The sequence below is a fragment of the Lolium perenne genome, chromosome 6, assembly GCF_019359855.2.
Source record: "Lolium perenne isolate Kyuss_39 chromosome 6, Kyuss_2.0, whole genome shotgun sequence".
Classification (NCBI taxonomy): domain Eukaryota; kingdom Viridiplantae; phylum Streptophyta; class Magnoliopsida; order Poales; family Poaceae; genus Lolium; species Lolium perenne.
In genome coordinates this window covers 57109595-57128364 of record NC_067249.2, presented here as the reverse complement: position 1 = coordinate 57128364, position 18770 = coordinate 57109595, and the positions used below count along the sequence as shown (strand labels likewise).

General features: G+C 46.7%; 2 protein-coding genes across 3 annotated transcripts; one reads left to right on the top strand and one right to left on the bottom strand.

Moving 5' to 3' along the window:
* The first annotated feature begins 6118 nt into the window (after positions 1-6118).
* Positions 6119-11463, top strand: LOC127308070 (very-long-chain aldehyde decarbonylase GL1-2). Its single transcript, XM_051338839.2, has 9 exons — positions 6119-6526; positions 7066-7304; positions 7633-7852; positions 8705-8826; positions 9076-9440; positions 10295-10501; positions 10604-10714; positions 10803-10976; positions 11089-11463. The coding sequence occupies exons 1-9, from the start codon at positions 6252-6254 to the stop codon at positions 11242-11244; spliced, it is 1869 nt and encodes a 622-aa protein (XP_051194799.1). The 5' UTR covers positions 6119-6251; the 3' UTR covers positions 11245-11463.
* Positions 11464-15905: 4442 nt separating this feature from the next.
* On the bottom strand, positions 15906-18159 carry LOC127308069 (flavin-containing monooxygenase FMO GS-OX-like 4). Of its 2 annotated transcripts, none has more exons than XM_051338837.1 (7): positions 17538-18159; positions 17347-17440; positions 17109-17264; positions 16947-17029; positions 16685-16820; positions 16340-16513; positions 15906-16268 (listed from the first exon to the last, which is right to left on the bottom strand). In XM_051338837.1, exons 1-7 carry the CDS (start codon positions 18098-18100, stop codon positions 15981-15983), a joined length of 1494 nt encoding a protein of 497 aa, XP_051194797.1. In that variant the 5' UTR covers positions 18101-18159; the 3' UTR covers positions 15906-15980. The 2 variants fall into 2 exon arrangements, with proteins under 2 accessions (XP_051194797.1, XP_051194798.1); XM_051338838.1 differs by having other exon boundaries at positions 17370-17440; positions 17566-18159.
* Positions 18160-18770: the final 611 nt, after the last annotated feature.

The following is an 18770-nucleotide window of genomic DNA, read 5'->3' as shown; positions in this document are numbered from 1 at the left end:
TAGAGGAACCTGATAATGTTGTCGATGAAGAAGGGGATGCCTTGGGCATCCCCAAGCTTAGACGCTTGAGTCTTCTTGAAATATGCAGGGGTGAACCACCGGGGCATCCCCAAGCTTAGAGCTTTCACTCTCCTTGATCATATTGTATCATCTCCCTCTCTTGATCCTTGAAAACTTCCTCCACACCAAACTCAAAACAACTCATTAGAGGGTTAGTGCACAATTAAAATTTACATGTTCAGAGGTGACATAATCATTTTTAACACTTCTGGACATTGCACAAAGCTACTGAAAGTTAATGGAATCGAAAAATCCATCAAGCATAGCAAAACAGGCAATGCGAAATAAAAGGCAGAATCTGTCAAAACAGAACAGTTCGTAAAGACGAATTTTATTGAGGCACCATACTTGCTCAAATGAAAATGCTCAAATTGAATGAAAGTTGCGTACATATCTGAGGATCACTCACGTAAATTGGCATAATTTTCTGAGTTACCTACAGAGAATTAGGCCCAGATTCGTGACAGCAAAGAAATCTATTTCTGCGCAGTAATCCAAATCTAGTATGAACCTTACTATCAACGACTTTACTTGGCACAACAATGCAACAAAACTAAGATAAGGAGAGGTTGCTATAGTAGTAACAACTTCCAAGACTCAAATATAAAATAAAAGTGCTGTAGTAAAAACATGGGTTGTCTCCCATAAGCGCTTTTCTTTAACGCCTTTCATCTAGGTGCAGAAAGTGTATATCAAGTATTATCAAGAGATGGTGCATCTACAGCGGGGTTTGGAGTTTTCTCAACCATGCATTGTATTTTGGATACATAAGTTTCAGAGGCTCCCTTTTCATTAGTCTTGGGCTTGCTTTTCTCATCAAACAAATTTTCAGGAACAAGCCAAGCATAATTATCATCTAGAGCTTCATGCATAGCTAGGAGCTTACAAGGTATTGGTGCTTTAATCTCCCCACCATTATTAACATTATTAGTGTACTTAATTCTATCCATATCCATCTTTTCAAGTGTTCTTTTAAAATCGGTGGTCATACCAAGCCTCTCATGCTTACTAAAAACTTTTCTAGCTTCTTTGGCTATATCCTCAAATTCTCGCACTAGGACTTTTAGGACAAAATCTCTCTTCTCTCCCCTCTCCATATCAGAAAGTGTAAGAAACATGTGTTGTATCATGGGGTTGAGACTAATAAATCTAGCTTCCATCATGCGTACCAAACAAACAGAGGCATCTTCATAAGTGGGGACAGCTTTTGCAAGAGGTATATCTTTAAGATCTTCATGCATACTAACATGGGTAAAAAATTCTTCTATATTATCTCTTACAATTATAGACCCTTGTCCCACCGATATATCTTTTACAGTAAAATTAAAAGGAAACATGATGAAATAAGTAAATAAAGTAAAACTAGCAACTAATTTTTGATATAGCAAACAAGATAGCAAATAAAGTAAAACTAGCAACTAATTTTTTTGTGTTTTGTTTTATTGCAGCAAACAAAGTACTAAATAAAATAAAGCAAGATAAAAACAAAGTAAAGAGATTGGAATGTGGAGACTCCCCTTGCAACGTGTCTTGATCTCCCCGGCAACGGCGTCAGAAAAAGAGCTTGATACGCGTACAGCACGCGTCCGTTGGGAACCCCAAGAGGAAGGTGTGATGCGTACAGCGGCAAGTTTTCCCTCAGTAAGAAACCAAGGTTTATCGAACCAGTAGGAGCCAAGAAGCACGTTGAAGGTTGATGGCGGCGAGATGTAGTGCGGCGCAACACCAGGGATTCCGGTGCCAACGTGGAACCTGTACAACACAACCAAAGTACTTTGCCCAACGAAACAGTGAGGTTGTCAATCTCACCGGCTTGTTGTAACAAAGGATTAGATGTATAGTGTGGATGATGATTGTTTGCAGAAAACAGTAGAACAAGTATTGCAGTAGATTGTATTCGATTAAAAGAATGGACCGGGGTCCACAGTTCACTAGAGGTGTCTCTCCCATAAGATAAATAGCATGTTGGGTGAACAAATTACAGTTGGGCAATTGACAAATAAAGAGGGCATGACCATGCACATACATGATATGATGAGTATAGTGAGATTTAATTGGGCATTACGACAAAGTACATAGACCGCTATCCAGCATGCATCTACGCATAAAAAGTCCACCTTCAGGTTATCATCCGAACCCCTTCCAGTATTAAGTTGAAAACAACAGATAATTGCATTAAGTATGGTGCGTAATGTAATCAATAACTACATCCTCGGACATAGCATCGATGTTTTATCCCTAGTGGCAACAACACATCCACAACCTTAGAACTTTCATCCTTTGGCCCCAGATTTAATGGAGGCATGAACCCACTATCGAGCATAAATACTCCCTCTTGGAGTTACTAGCAAAAACTTGGCCAGAGCCTCTACTAATAACGGAGAGCATGCAAGATCATAAACAACACATAGATAATAGATTGATAATCAACATAACATAGTATTCTCTATCCATCGGATCCCAACAAACACAACATATAGCATTACAGATAGATGATCTTGATCATGTTAGGCAGCTCACAAGATCCAACAATGAAGCACAATTAGGAGAAGACGACCATCTAGCTACTGCTATGGACCCATAGTCCAGGGGTGAACTACTCACTCATCACTCCGGAGGCGACCATGGCGGTGAAGAGTCCTCCGGGAGATGATTCCCCTCTCCGGCAGGGTGCCGGAGGCGATCTCCTGAATCCCCCGAGATGGGATTGGCGGCGGCGGCGTCTCTGGAAGGTTTTCCGTATCGTGGCTCTCGGTACTGGGGGTTTCGCGACGAAGGCTATAAGTAGGCGGAGGAGATAGGTCAGGGGGCCTGACAGGGGGCCCACACACTAGGCCAGCGCGGCCAAGGGCTGGGCCGCGCCGCCCTAGTGTTTCGCCAGCTCGTGGCCCCACTTCGTATCATCTTCGGTCTTCTGAAAGCTTCGTGTGAAAATAGGCCCCTGGGCGTTGATTTCGTCCAATTCCGAGAATATTTCCTTACTAGGATTTCTGAAACCAAAAACAGCAGAAAACAGCAACTGGCTCTTCGGCATCTCGTTAATAGGTTAGTGCCGGAAAATGCATAAATATGACATAAAGTATGCATAAAACATGTAGATATCATCAATAATGTGGCATGGAACATAAGAAATTATCGATACGTCGGAGACGTATCATCAGCACTGATGTCACTTTGACAAAAGAAATTCTCGACAATAGTGATGTAAAAAATGATGGTAAAATACAAGTGATGATAATTTCGAGAGCCTTTGTTCAAATACAAGTTTTTGATCAAATGCTCGGGGGCTACTTGTTAAAAAGGAAATATCGGGTATGGCAAAATAGAAATGGCGAGAGCCTATGATCAAATGCGAGCATTTGTCCATAGCCTCAGGGGCTACTCCCATCGGGAGCACTGGTCGCGCACCCGAGAAAAACAAAAGAACGCAAAGAAAGATGGCAATATAGCGACATAAGATGTTAAAGTGTTGAGCCTACAACCAAGTACAAGTCCTTGGTTGTAGCCTCGGGGGCTACTCCCATCGGGAACGCTGTTCGCGTGCCCGATGAAATTATAAAAAGTACAGTGAGCATATTTCGGGTTATACAAATAACTCTTCATATACTCCCATCGGGAAGACAAGATAATTCATCCGTTGACTCAATAAAATGTGCTATTCCAACAGCCGAAAAAGCACTCGACAATATATTCTCAGAGCGCCAAAGCCGCGAGTAATCTCTGAATGCCGCAAAATTCTGCGAAGGTAAGACCCCGGATCCGTTCTGAGCGGCGTGGCACCGTCTCTGACGTCGGTTTGCTACTTTTTTTCCGTATCAACAGATACGAAGAAAAATCCTAACAGACGCGTTAGGTACCCGATAAAACATGACTGGGACTCAACAAATGGTAAGACCTTAAGCGGCACATGTCGAGTTAACACCAGTATCCCGGGATCATGCCCAGGGACGTGATCTTGAAGTAGGTTTTTGCGGATTGCCACTAGAGCGGTTAACTAGTACCTGATCCGTCAGATGAACTAGCCCCAATTATCATTATCCCTGTACAATATAACTGTTTATTTAAAGAAAATGTGTGTGATAGCTTGGAAAAGTTATTTGATGATTATAAAGTTGGAGATTTTCCCTGATTCTTCGATTCTCGGGGGCTACTGACATAGGCATCCCCAATGGGCCTGCCAAAGATGGTACCCGGGGTTTATGGAAGACCCACAAGTCGAAGTTCATGAAGCTCGGAAGCCCAATTAGTATTAAGGAAAGATAAGTTGTATTAGGAAATATAGAGATGTGTAGCTTTACGGGTTGAACTTAGAGAGTCTCCCGGAATATGTAATCTTGTGTAACACGAAACCCTCGGCTTCGCCTCCTATATAAGGGGGAGTCGAGGGACAAAGAGAGGGTCAAATCCATTGTCAACAAAACCCTAGTTTCTTAATCGTCGAGTACTTTTTGGCTGAAACCTTCGAGATCTACTTGCCATCTACTTCCAACTAAACCCTAGTCTACAATCTGTAGGCATTGATAAGTCAATCCCTTGTCAACGACCTAGGAAAATTGTCAAATATCAATCGGAATCTCTCACATTTGCATAAACTCAATCAAAAGAATTTTTTTGCACTAGCACAATTATAATGCTATATTTAACAATGTTTAACTTGGTATGCTTATGATCGGCCACGGTTGTTGGGTCGTGCTTATGCTATAATATGTGGTCATAGATTCATAGTTGTCGGAATCGTAATTATGTTATGTGATTCTACGACTTTCGATCCAAATTGAGTGGAACGGCTCTACGATCTTACTAAGTACAATAGAATCTAAGATTTTACGATTAAGTTATTATCATATGGTTCACGATCCTGCAATAGAGGTACCGGTCCGATTGATAATCACGATTCTGACACCACGATTATGACAATTTTGTGTGTGGTTGACAATTAGCCATGAGCAGGAGAAACAATCAAACACAATGACAACTTTGTATATGGTTTGCCATCCTGAAAAGATGTCACGGTCTGATTCATAATCACAATGACAACTTTGTATATGGTTGACAATTAGCCATGAATAGAAAAACGGATAGAAATAATAGCAAACAATCGACCTCTCCTCCTTGAAATAAATAAAAGAGTAGAAGAAATATCATGATAAGAATTAGTGCAGGTCAAGAGAAGGCCGGTTGGAGGATTTAGCTACCAATAATGATAGTAGGATTGGCAAACCCCGTAACAAGAGACTGCCAGTTTATTTACTTGTATATTTTTGGGAGTTTCATACGACCTAGGAAAATTGTCAAATATCAATCGGAATCTCTCACATTTGCATAAACTCAATCAAAACAATTTTTTGCACTAGTACAATTATAATGCTATATTTAACAATGTTTAACTGGGTATGCTTATGATCAGCCACGGTTGTTAGGTTGTGCTTATGCTATAATATGTGGTCATAGTAGAATCTAAAATTTTACGATTCAGTTATTATCATATGGTTCGCGATCCTGCAATAGAGGTACCGGTCCGATTGATAATCATGATTCTGACACGACGATCCTGACAACCTTGTGTGTGGTTGACAATTAGCCATGAGCAGGAGAAACAATCAAACACAAAAAACCTAGAGAAAAATAAGCTGGGGAATGAACGGCGTCAGACGCAGCCACATATTACAACTTTTCCGTTGAGTAGAAGCGAAAGCGATACATTTTTTCGGGGAGACGATCCCAACTGTTTTCTTGCTAGCTTGCTTGTGTTTGATGCGCAACTGCACATCAGCATTAGTTCTTGGACCGATGCTTAACAACCTGCTGTGCTGTTCGATGCGCACGCGACAACAAGGCTGGCTTAGTCTGAAAACGTGCTAATATCAATGTTTGTGAGTTTGCAGATTTGGAGTTGCATCCGCCCGCTCCATTTTTGGGGCATGCATTTTTGGGGATTGGACATGTTTTTTTTCGGTCGTACACGTGGCAGCCCTTGGTGGGCCCACGCCCGCAGTCCGCCAGTACAATTATTCGGCGTGCCACCACTGTTATAAAGCACGGGAATCCCAAGCCCCAGCTGAGAGAGCTCGCAGCAGAGGAGCCCAGATATCCGCTCATCGTCTGGAGCAAAATCGCACTGAGGGAGACCTCCCAGCTTTCTTCCTCCTTGCCGAGCTCGTTCCAGCTCCCGAGGACGCCGGCGCGCGGCCATGGCGCCCCCTCTCTCGTCCTGGCCATGGGCGAGCCTCCGGGTATACAAGTACTTCCTGCTCGCCCCGCTGGCGTGGAAGGTGGGGCAGGAGTGGCTGGAGCAGGGCGGCGCGCCGCTGTGGTCGCCGTGGCTGCACCTGCTGCTGCTCTTCTCCGCCCGCGGCCTCACGTACCAGTTCTGGTTCTCCTACAGCAACATGCTCTTCCTCACCCGCCGCCGCCGCGTCGTCCCCGACGGCGTCGACTTCCGCCAGATCGACCACGAATGGGACTGGTAAGGCCACACGCTCCAATTCATGTGCATCCTTGTCTAGCTAGCAGCCGCAATGAAACTCGGTAACTAAGCTCTAGCTGTTGCGGGAGTATACGGGAGTTCGCTGCTTCAACGCGAAGCGCGTGGGCATAAGTAAGAGGCTAACTAAGAATGTTTTAAGTGTAATAGTAACAGGAAACTTAGTCTGACAAGCTTAGCTCCTGAACTGAATGGAAGCACTAGTTTTCACATCATTTGGTTATAAGTGAACTGGAATGTTTGTTGCGTCCAGACTCGACCTTCCGGAGCTCTGGTCATCGCTCAACCGCCATGACGTTTTCACATCATCTTTTTCTTCAGTTATTGTTATATGTCACAGCAGCTAGTAAAACGTTCAACTATTACCTGCACATTGGTTGGCCATACATATTTTTTAAATAAATCTTCAAACACCAAGGGCCGTAGAGCTTGGTAAATCGAAGAGTTTTATATATTATCTTGCATAGTATTATTTTTCAGAGGAATTGAATTCTTCTTGCTCTGCTGGACCCGCCCTGCAGGGATAACTTCCTGATCTTGCAAACGCTGATTGGGGCGTCGGTAGTCAACGGCCCACTGGCCCCGGGCCTGGATCACATCCGCGTGTGGGACCCGCGCGGGCTGGCCATCGCGCTGCTGCTGCATGTGGGCTTCTCAGAGCCCGTGTTCTACTGGGCCCACAGGGCCCTGCACCGGGCCCCGCTCTTCGGCCAGTACCACGCCGCCCACCACTCCACGCCGGTCACGCATCCACTCACAGGTACGTACGCGTACGATACGACGGCAGTGTACGTTGCACCCGCAGAGCTCCAACCAAACAGCGATAGCGAAAAAAGAAGAGACAAAGCATGTGTGCGTCCCGTGATTCATGATGTCGACCCATCTTTCTCTCCGATTCCTGAACCGTGACATGTACCAGACACCGGTAGCGGTAGTCCAGTACAAAACAGCATTGTGCTTCTTTTGATGGCACATGCCATATTGATCTAAGTAGATGTTTACCATGCATGGTAACTTAGTTTTCAGGTATCAAGATTTTAGTCTGTATCAATTGACAAGACCTGTTTTATCTTCTTATTTGGTTGCAGCTGCATTTGGCACGCCGCTGGAGGCCCTGCTCCTGACGCTGACGATGGGGGTCCCGCTGGCAGGGGCCTTCCTCATGGGGGCCGGGTCCGTAGGCCTGGTCTACGTGTACCTCATCGCCTTCGACTACCTCCGGAGCATGGGGTACAGCAACGTGGAGGTCGTCTCGCACAGGGTTTTTGAGGCCGTCCCGCCTCTCAGATACATCCTCTACACCCCGACGTGAGTTGAAATTCTTTTCACATACCTGTTTCTACCGCTACCAAAGTACCAATTCACATCCATGCACGAAAATGCTTTGGTGCATGTGAAATGGGGCCAATATGATATCACAACCGTTGCATGGCATATGGATGGTCATCCGTGGGGTCCGCACATGTGCCCACCCATATGAGAAGATTCTCTTCTCTAAATGCACTACTAATTGAAAAACAAGCACAACTTCCACGAAACAAATGCAAATGAATTTTTGTTTGCATATTTGACTTCCTGACGACGAACTCTTCGAAACAAGTCTAATATTTACTATTTTAAAATATATTTCGTGAGCTGTATCTATAGAGTCCTCTATTGTTTCCTCATGTAGTCAATATGCCATGTTTATGTAGTCCTGCGAAAAGTACTGCTGAATTTATAAAGTCCTTGCCAATTTGTTCATATGGTACATGAAGTACTGCCAAAAGTACTATTGTTTTTATACACATGACAGCTGTAGATTCCTTTTTCACGTGGGGTCATGTTGGACCGAATCTCGAGGAACACCACTAACAACAACGGATGTGATATCAACTGCACCCCATTTCATAAGCACCATCCGCGGGTCGCATGCATGCATGCTAGTGCACACAATTATTTGGTGGTAAAAACAGTACTTCACGTGTGGTGATACTTCTTGGCTTCCTCTGCCAGTCTGCCGTATGTGGCACTGTCACTGGCAGAACGGTAAAGCTGGTGCAGTCACTCATGTGTTCTTTCTTTGTCTCTGCCTCATCAGGTGGTAGTTTATGTGCTAACTAATTAAGGCTATTATTTCGTTGTATAATTTTATTGATTAAGAAGCTAATTCCCAATCAGGTATCTGAGCCTGCACCACAGAGAGAAGGACTCCAATTTCTGCTTGTTCATGCCTCTCTTTGACCTCCTGGGTGGCACTCTAAACACCAAGTCATGGGAGCTGCAGAAGGAGATCTATCAAGGTACGGTACTACCACCACATCCAACCAGCTCAGACAATGCAATAAATCGGCTGAGGACCCCTACTGAAATTTTATTCTCAGACGGTATAGTTCTAGCGTACGAACTAACTGGAGTAGTGCATTAATGAGGCATGCTTGCATAGTACTTATGTGTTGCCGTGCTGGTCGATCTTGTTTAGAGCAATTCGTTAACAGGAGTACGAATGATCTTGATGGAAACTAATCGAGAGGAGCATCAATGCCGTGCAGGAAAGAACGACGTCGTGCCGGACTTCGTGTTCCTGGCGCACGTGGTGGACATCATGTCGTCGATGCACGTCCCCTTCGTGCTCCGCTCCATCTCGTCCGTGCCGTTCGAGAACCACCTGGTGCTCCTCCCCTTCTGGCCGGTGGCCTTCACGGGGATGCTGCTCATGTGGTGCCTCTCCAAGACCTTCGTCGTCAGCTCCTACTGCCTCCGCGGCCGCCTCCACCAGACCTGGACCGTGCCCCGCTACGGCTTCCAGTACTTCATCCCGGCGGCCAAGAAGGGCATCAACCACCAGATCGAGCTCGCCATCGTCCGCGCCGACAGGATCGGGGTCAAGGTCCTCAGCCTCGCCGCGCTCAACAAGGTACCTACTACTAGTATGTGCTAGCTTTCCTTGTGTTCGCCATTAATTTCTTCCAAGCTACAGCTACAGCTACCCCATGCCGGCCGGCCGCCTCTTTCCTGCTCGTGCTTGTACGTCTAGTTGGCAAGTATTCGGTATCAATAGCAGTGTAGCACAGTGCCCATCCATGAACCATGATCCATCCATCACTGGCCGGAGCCATGTGAGCGCATTGAAAGAGCGATCAAGCTAGATCGTGAGGTCGGCGCGCACAGACCTCCACCACATTGCCGTGTCTTTGGCAAGAAAACCACGAGCTAGCCGCCGATTCTAGCCTAGTGGTAGTGGTAGCATGCAATTCCGCGAAAATGGCCATCTCCATGTGCCGGTGGCAGACGGCACTGTGGCTGCATGTGGGCCGGACGGTGCCAACCGGTGGCCGGCCGACCTGTGCACTGCCGTGGAGCGCTTTGGCACGGCTTTATCATCGTCTTCCCGTGGCCCAATCGCGGCGCGGCAGCTGGTGCATGCATGCCGTGGAGGAGGATGACTGTAGGCTGAGAGCAGATCGAGCTGCCGATCGGCCTGTGCTATGCCGATGCCGTGCCCCTTCACAGTGGTCGCGCATGTGTTCCTGCCAAATCTCCCGGCCTGGTCCCGGCGCCGTGCTGGGTGAGCAGGGGTAGCAGAAACCAGTACAGCATATGTCTGAATGACTGTATCTAAACAATTTGAAATAGTTCATATAGCCCAGAAATAATACCAAAACAGTACTACCTAATAAAAGATGTGGACATTGACACACTGGAAGTACAATTTTTTTACCATTAGAACTCGAAATTTACATGGTTTCTTTCTTGTTTAATTTCGACCAGAACGAGGCGCTGAATGGAGGCGGCACCCTGTTCGTGGAGAGGCACCCTGACCTGAGGGTGAGGGTGGTGCACGGCAACACCCTCACGGCCGCCGTCATCCTCAACGAGATCCCCAGCAATACCAAGGACGTCTTCCTCACCGGCGCCACCTCCAAGCTTGGCCGTGCCATCGCCCTTTACCTCTGCCGGAAGAAGATCAAAGTCATGGTACATTCATCTCCCAGAATTCACACAGATGGTTAATTAAGAGCCTAGCCAAAATGTCAAGGTTAAATTGACTCTTTCCGATAACATTTTTTTCTTCTTCAGATGCTAACGATGTCGTCGGAGCGGTTCCTGAAGATCCAGAGGGAGGCGCCGGCGGAGTTCCAGCAGTACCTCGTGCAGGTCACCAAGTACCAGCCTGCGCAGAACTGCAAGGTGAGCAGCCATCCTCATGCAGCCTGAACTTGTGCTTGATCTGCTTCTGCAGTATTCCTGATACGATGTTGGGTGATAACTCGTGCAGACGTGGCTCGTGGGCAAGTGGCTGTCGCCAAGGGAGCAGCGGTGGGCGGCGCCGGGGACGCACTTCCACCAGTTCGTCGTGCCGCCCATCATCGGGTTCCGCCGCGACTGCACCTATGGCAAGCTCGCAGCCATGAGGCTCCCCAAGGACGTGCAGGGTGTTGGATCCTGCGAGGTAAAAACACGCTGCAACTGCAGTACCTGACGTATCTACTATCTGAATCTGATCCATACATGTCACCTCATACTGACGGCAATTTACGCCTGCTGTGTTCATTTGGTTTCAGTACACGATGGAGAGAGGGGTGGTGCACGCGTGCCACGCCGGCGGCGTGGTGCACTTCCTGGAGGGCTGGGAGCACCACGAGGTGGGCGCGATCGACGTCGACCGGATCGACGTCGTGTGGAAGGCGGCGCTCAAGCACGGCTTTACGCCGTCGTGATCACTCGTCGACCCACCGAGGCGGCGATGTACGCAGGTGAAGCGCAGGTGCAGAATGCAGCTGAGACAAACGTGAACTAATTAAGATCGCTCCCTCCCTCCCTCCCTCCATATATGTCCCCATATATCGCTACTGGTGTTCTTGTACTCCAATCTTGTCATCAAATGCACTGAAATACCAAGTTCACACGAGATTAAATTAATTTAACTTCCCCGGGCAGCATATTGGTTCATCTTATCTCTCTCGTGACTCACGACGTCCACAAAAGTTACTATCGTTATTTCTACACGTTTTCTTCTTTTGAGCAAGGGATAAACCCTGATTCCTGTTAGCAGAAACAAAAGGTTGACTACAGAAAATTGGCAGTTTCATGGCTAGTTCATGCCGGCATTGCTAAATCTAAGAGGCCTGATACTTCCTTGCGTCGAAGGCAACGGTTTGAGCCTGTCGATGTCTCTTACTAGTTGAGATTTGTGCAGTGGTGGATGCAAGGTTATCTGATGGCTTGCCACTTAGACATAAAAAACTAAAATTAATTTGGATGCATACATACCAAGGTTTTGGTTACCGGTCGAAAAATCTGGTTATCGAGCATCACGATAAATGGTCATACCGAACACAAAGTTCCCAATTTTTCCTTTAACAGGAACCATCGGTAAACACTCATACCGTGGAATTTGAATTGAGATCTTGGTTTTCAAACTTTTGGGTGATCGGTTGGGATTCTTCAGTAAAATGTTGACCCCCCCGATGTTTTTTCTACCGGAAACAAAAACCTTGATACACACTTGGCAAAAAATTGAGTTTTGTTGTGTACGGTGCCACTCTCAGTAGTCGTCATTTTACATGAGTACATGAGGTTCACACAAAATAGCTAAATAAATTCATATTTAAAACAAGCTTTGAGAAGGCTCATGACAATGTTATATTATGTTGTGATCCAAATTTTTCTAAAAGGGATGCTAACTTCTGGCGAGCAGGGTGAGGTCCATCGCCAATAGCCTTGGGTCCCCTGAGTGTGTTATTGTTCGTTCTTCATTATTTGCTTATCATGTTTATAACAGGTTCGATGACCCTTTTATAACATGTTTTCCAATGAAATGTTTCACACCCTTATGGAGAGCATGGACAGATAATTTTATGCAAAAAAAAGTGTTCGGTTAAAGTTCCCATAAATTTCAGTCAAAACAGGGGTTCAACAGGACCATCCTCTATCACCAATATTATTTAACACTGTGGCGAATATGGTAGCCATGTTAAAAAATATACATATCAAGAAGTGATGATTAGTGGCATCATCATACATTTGGTAGAGGATGGTTTATCCATTTTGCAATATTCACACTATAATACTCCCTCCGTCCCATGAACCCATGAAGGTTGCATGAGATTTATCAAAATTTAGGTATAATACTCTCAATAGCATCTAGATACACCTAAATTTTACCAAATCTCAGACAACCTTGGTGGGACAGAGAAAGTATTTTTTTTATGGACCACGGCTTAGAGAGTTACAAATCTAAAACTTATTTTGAGTAGTTTTGAGCAACTTTCTGGATTCATATCTATCAGCTGGCTGCGAGCATGTGCCATCCTACAAAGTATAACGCCAGGAAGTCGATGGAAATTGGCGTCAAGCGGCTGTATTGGATTACCAGTTTCTGTCTTGTCCGGCCTGGACAGGACAGTGTGCAACACATTGATTTCTAAGTGTGTGATTTGGCGTGTAGCCTACCTATCTTATGTGTAAGTAGACTGCTTAGCTGATTTATATGTTTAGTCTCACACACTTCTCATTAGGCTATTATTTCTTACATCAGTGGCATGTCACACTATTTTATATTAAGCTATATTTTAACCACTATATGCATCTATTATGAAAAGGTCATCTCTCCATGTCTTCCGATCTGGTTGATAGTTGACCGGCGGCGAGGGGGCTGCTAGTCTTGCGAATAATGGTGGTGATTTCTTTCGCGCCAAGTGAAGATTGGTCAGAAGTTTCTTCCCACCGGGTTGGCTGGATTGTCGTGTTCCTGAAAGCCTTGCCGATGAAATTCATTGTGCGATCAATGCCTAAAGATTGCTGTATTGGGTGCTTCCGGTCGTGTGCACCCATGTTTTTATCTGACCGTTTGGTTTCAGAGGGAGCGCTTCGAAGCTCTGCTGGCTGTTAATATCATGGAGTTCGTTTTCTTTCCATGGTGGTGGCGGAGAAGGTCATGAAAGCCGAGATTGGTGGAAGAGCAATGGTGGTCGGATCTTGGTGGTGAGGTGGAATTGGCTTGTTGCTTCGTGACTTCAAACAACGACTTGTATGTACTGCATGGAGAAGTTTCAGAGTTCTATCTTTCAGGGTGAAAATCCAAGATCTGGTCTTAATTAGTTGTGCCTGGACAATTTTCTTGTTGAAGGCATTGTTTTGAGAGTGAGGACTTTTTTTAGGGTGAAAACCTAAGATCTATGATCGGGCGACGACAACGTTTGTGCACTATTTTCTTCTTAGAGGCGTCACTTATGGAGAAGCTGTAATTGGTATCTCCGCGATATTAATATATGCTCTTTATCAAAAAATATGCATCCAGAAAAGGCCATCATAATAAAAAATCCAAAAATATATATAGAGAAACTCATAGGCGATATAGAATTCACTCAGCCTTGTATGGTCTTAATTAACCTGCAGTCAAAATACTCCTTTAATACCAAGACCAGTGTTTTTCAAATTATATATGTTTTTGCCAATCATGTCCTTTTTTACGTGTTTATTTTAATTCCCTGTGATCGATAAAGCAATACCACATTGATTTCTGGCGCCCGAAGTTGATGGTATTCCAACTTACACCTAGGAGGTTTTTAGTTGATTATTAGGTTAATTCATGCGTCATTCCCTACTTTATTAGAGAAACTAATTTAAGGGTATAGAATAAGAATCTAAATAGGAATACCATATGTACATTAATTCAGTAATTCTGTATCTATATTTGTTTAGTACAAATAGGTCCTCAACGGAAAACTTTACTCCTTTTTACTGATTGACTATTTCATTGATACATCAAGCTGTTACCATAGTATTGAACTGGGTCTCTACAGCAACAACAGCACGACAAAGCATCAAGCTGTTCGATGGCACCAATTATGGTGAGTTCGTTGTCTTCATGCACATATATATGTGTGGTATTCGACTCATGTCCGCCCTGCCCTGTTGGTCTTGTGGCTCCTACCCCGCCCATGTCACCGGTCCTTGTTGCTAATGCTTTCCAGGCTGCTAAGGATGTAGCTTGACCCAGCCATCTCCTCAACTAGAAAAAGAACTTGTAGGGTTTCACCTAGAGAACAAACTAGATGCTGAGACAATGTTAGAGCTCAAGACAAAGCCCCAAGTAGGCGAGTGATGCCCTAGGGCGCCATCACCTCCGAACCTCACACCATGGTTTTCACCCAAGCACAAGACCACCTCTACAGCTCTACTCTACCACCCCCATGTCGTAGCCAAGCAAGGGAAGAACTACCAACCTCACTAGGACCCTACCTCTGTATTTCATTTGTGCCGTTTCATAGATGACTGGCAGTTTGTAGAGGGAAAAGTCCCAGACAACAATCCAGGATACCCGTGGAGGTGGTAGTGGAAGTATTCTATAGGTATCAGGGACGGGCTCCACTGGGATTTGGGACAGAGGATCACACGGTAGGAGCTGGAGGGAATCCTGCTGCTGAAAATGAAGCCAAGAACTCTGCTCATTGTGGTTGTAAAATGATGGTGTGGTTCATGTTGTTAAGGTCCAAACCAACATGGATGTTTACTTTCCATTTTTGCTTTTGGACCTTGCATGAATTTTTAATAATTTAGCAAATGAAATTGGGGAGAAATTCCTTCCATAAAAAAGATCCATACAACGAGAAGGGATTTGGTTACCGAGAGAAAGAATACCACAACTGGAAACCGGACAACCCCTTCCCCGAAAAATATGTTTAGGCCTTGTTTACTTCTCTCGTATTTTTCTTCCCAACGGGTATGGGGATGGGAGGGGATTTGGTGTTCACCCAATCCCCTCAAATACCCCTCCCCAAAAATACACTAGTATGATGGAGAGTTTTTGAGGCCTTGTTTACTTCTAGGGTATTTATGGGGATGGGAGGGGATTATTCCGTATCCCGGAAAATCCCCACTAGTCCGTTTACTTCTCCGGTTTTGAACGACATAATCCCGAGATATCCCCTCCCATCCCCTCCCATTCCCACTTTTTTTGCCTAAATCAAAAACTCTCCATCATACTAGTGTATTTTTGGGGAGGGGTATTTGAGGGGATTGGGTGAACACCAAATCCCCTCCCATCCCCATACCCGTTGGGAAGAAAAATACGAGAGAAGTAAACAAGGCCTGATTTAGGCAAAAAAAGTGGGAATGGGAGGGGATGGGAGGGGATATCTCGGGATTATGTCGTTCAAAACCGGAGAAGTAAACGGACTAGTGGGGATTTTCCGGGATACGGAATAATCCCCTCCCATCCCCATAAATACCCTAGAAGTAAACAAGGCCTTATTGTGCAAAAATCCCAGTCCTAAACCCTTTGGGTTTCTCCCCTGATGTCACCCCACTACCTATTCCTCTAGCCCGAACTTTCGATCCCCCCTCCTCCCAAAACCGAATTTGAAATGCTTAAACATTACCGACTTCAATATCCAATTTTGTATTATATCAGTAATTTCTGTTTACATGAAATCCCAACCCCGGGAACTTTTCATGCATCCAAATCCTTGCATGCAGTCAATGTGAACTGGGGAGTATTCTTCTTCTTTTGTGAACAATTTAACAAAGGAGGATTATGGCTGACGACTGCAGGAAAATACTGGGTGAATTCTCGGTTTGCTTGGACTAACAAATGGTCACGGTGGCCACGATCCCACATGTCCCTATGGTTCCCATGATGATCCACATTGTCCTCCATGGCCACGGCGAACATCTGTCTCCTCCAGTCCTCAATGCACTCCCGCCGGAATTGCCCCGCGAGCCAGTTCTCGTACTCGAACTGCAGAAACATTTGAACAAATTTATCATAAATCTCAAGCAGCAACCAGGTCGAGATCGCTTGGCGCGCACCTCGAGGTCTCCCAGGACATGGGTGTATCTTCGGGGCCATCCGCGAGCGTCCAGGCCTGAGTAGAAGGCCATCACGTCTCGCATCATCTCCTCCTCAGAAGGCAGCTCGATTCTTCCAGACAAAACTCCGGCCACCCAGTTGCTCTGGAGCTCGAAGAGCGTAAAAGGGATCACCTGGACGCACGATGACGGAGATGGCAAAAATCATTACAGGCTTGGTAACCGTAATTTATAAATAGAATAATAATACTACTTAATAAAAGTTCTCAAGCTAAAAAGCTACTGAATATGCTAAGTAGCTAGTGACACAAGGGTCTGTAATTTCAACGATCGGTCTGAACGAACCTTGAGAGGCAACCCGATGAAGGAGAGTTGAGGAGCCACCTGTGGTGGGAACACATGCTTGTAGAGTGGGCCGACACGGTTGTCATCCACGGAGATAGTTGCATCGTCACCGAGAAACGGGAAGCTGTACTCGTACCTATCTCAAGATGAGATAGACAGGGAGAGGCAGCAGACATTTTTGAACTGGTTTTCTTGAGGAAATTCGGCACACAATGAACAACGGTATGCATATTATATACTAGGAGATAATGAGCAACCTTACCCGGTGCAGTGTAAGATGACATCTGGTTTGATACGACTGCCATCTTGAAAGACCACACTACCGTCTTCCTCAGCACGGTCGACCTGCCTGATGCCATACATTATCATTGGATCTGTGAAAATAAGAAGAATGATTGTATTGTGCGTGACAGAGAAAACATACCATGGAATGAAGCCATATGTTAGTATGATGGCCAGGCAGCCTCTCGCAAGTGGCAGCAGGTGCCGATCGACTGGCAACATGGACCTCTTTGGCGACACCGGCGATGTCCCTCGAAATATCCATTCCACTCACTGAACACCCTATCACCAGCACGACCTGCCAACAGATATATATATTGTTGAAAGTTGAGACAATCATATTTGATCCAGACATGCATTAAAACAATTATTAGACGTACAAAAAACGCAGTGACTGACGCACTTGACCCTGAAAAGGTTCGGGGACACGGTAAGTGTTGCTGTGCAGCTGCTTCCCAGGCCAAACATCCATGCCTGCAAATTAACAGATGTCATGATATATTCAGACATCCGCACTTGTTCACCAATACAAATGCAACTTGTAGTACTGGGTATTCAAGAATTAATTGACCTCGGTTGATGAATGATGGAAGTGTTACCGGCGATGTCGGCGACGTGCGGCTGGTAGTAGTGGCCGTTGCAGACGACGACGGCGTCGAACACCTCCTCCTCCTCTTCGCGCTTCTCGCTGCCGGCCAACTTCCTCGAGTACCTGACGCGCCAGCTCGAGTTCGCGTTCGCGTCCCTGCTCACCCTGACCACCTCCGTCTCGAGCCGGACAAGCCCGTGGAGGTCGAACCGCCGCGCGAACTCCCGGAGGTACCGGAGCACCTCCTCGTGGCCGGGGAACGTGCGGGGGTCGCCGTCGGGGCCGGCGGCGAAGGGGAAGTCGAAGAAGCCCATGCTCTGGCGGGGGAGATTGGTGCGGAGGGAGGCGTAGAGGTTCGACCGCCGGGCGGCGAGCGGGTCCCGCGAGGCGGTGGCGTCGGCGTCGTCGTAGACCCAGGTGCCCCCCACGTCGTCGGTGCGCTCGAACACGACGGGGGTGTGGCCCTCGCGCCGGAGCTCGCGCGCCGCCACCAGGCCGGCGGCCCCGGCGCCGATGACGGCGACGCGGAGCGAGCGCGACGGCATCAGATCGATCGGGAGGGAGCGACCGGTACAGAGGAAAGTCTCCTCCCTATATCGTGTTTTTTTTTCCCAAGTGCTAAAAAGTGCACGGGTGCTATTTTGCTCCAGCGAGCCCTCGGTTCCTGGCCGTTGGATGGTTTCCATCATCGTCCGCATCGCGCCGCGTCCCGACAGTTTCTGCCTACGGTCCCACCTAGCAAGGGTCGGGTGAGGAGGAGACACGCCGCTCTATCTTTCTCTTCTCCATTCGGTTCCCCATCCTCTCCCCCCGCTGTGCCGATAGGGTTTCTGGAGGTGATTTGCTCACTGAAACGAGAGGCGCGCCGAACTCGTTGTCGGAGAACTCGGACGCGCGCTGGAGGGTGTCGATCTCGTCGTCGGAGAGCTAGCCACGCGCTATGTTTGGGAGATTGGCGGCGGAGAGCGAGGCATCGCGCTCAGCCCGTTCTGGATCAGCGCCGCCAACCGCACCGTATGCTTCCTCTACAACAGCAAAGGGACCGAGCCGCGTGGGACAGAGTACGTGAATGGCACCGCTGTGCCCATCTGCGGCTCGCAAATCTAGGCATACCTCGGCGGGCGTACGGCCGGGACACGCTGCCGGCGATCCCCACGGGGACGTGCCCGTACGCATACAACGCGGTGCTCGGGTCCGAGGTCACGACGGCCGCGG

Excerpts from the sequence above, each read along its gene's own strand:
- LOC127308069 (XM_051338837.1), bottom strand. The coding sequence starts at position 18,100 with ATGCCGTCGCGCTCGCTCCGCGTCGCCGTCATCGGCGCCGGGGCCGCC. Across the intron at positions 16,821-16,946 it reads GTCATCTTACACTGCACCGG|GTACGAGTACAGCTTCCCGT; the intron begins GTAAGGTTGCTC and ends ATCTTGAGATAG. Across the intron at positions 16,514-16,684 it reads TCATCGGGTTGCCTCTCAAG|GTGATCCCTTTTACGCTCTT; the intron begins GTTCGTTCAGAC and ends TCGTGCGTCCAG.
- LOC127308070 (XM_051338839.2), top strand. The coding sequence starts at position 6,252 with ATGGCGCCCCCTCTCTCGTCCTGGCCATGGGCGAGCCTCCGGGTATAC. Across the intron at positions 6,527-7,065 it reads ATCGACCACGAATGGGACTG|GGATAACTTCCTGATCTTGC; the intron begins GTAAGGCCACAC and ends CCCGCCCTGCAG. Across the intron at positions 10,715-10,802 it reads AGCCTGCGCAGAACTGCAAG|ACGTGGCTCGTGGGCAAGTG; the intron begins GTGAGCAGCCAT and ends TAACTCGTGCAG.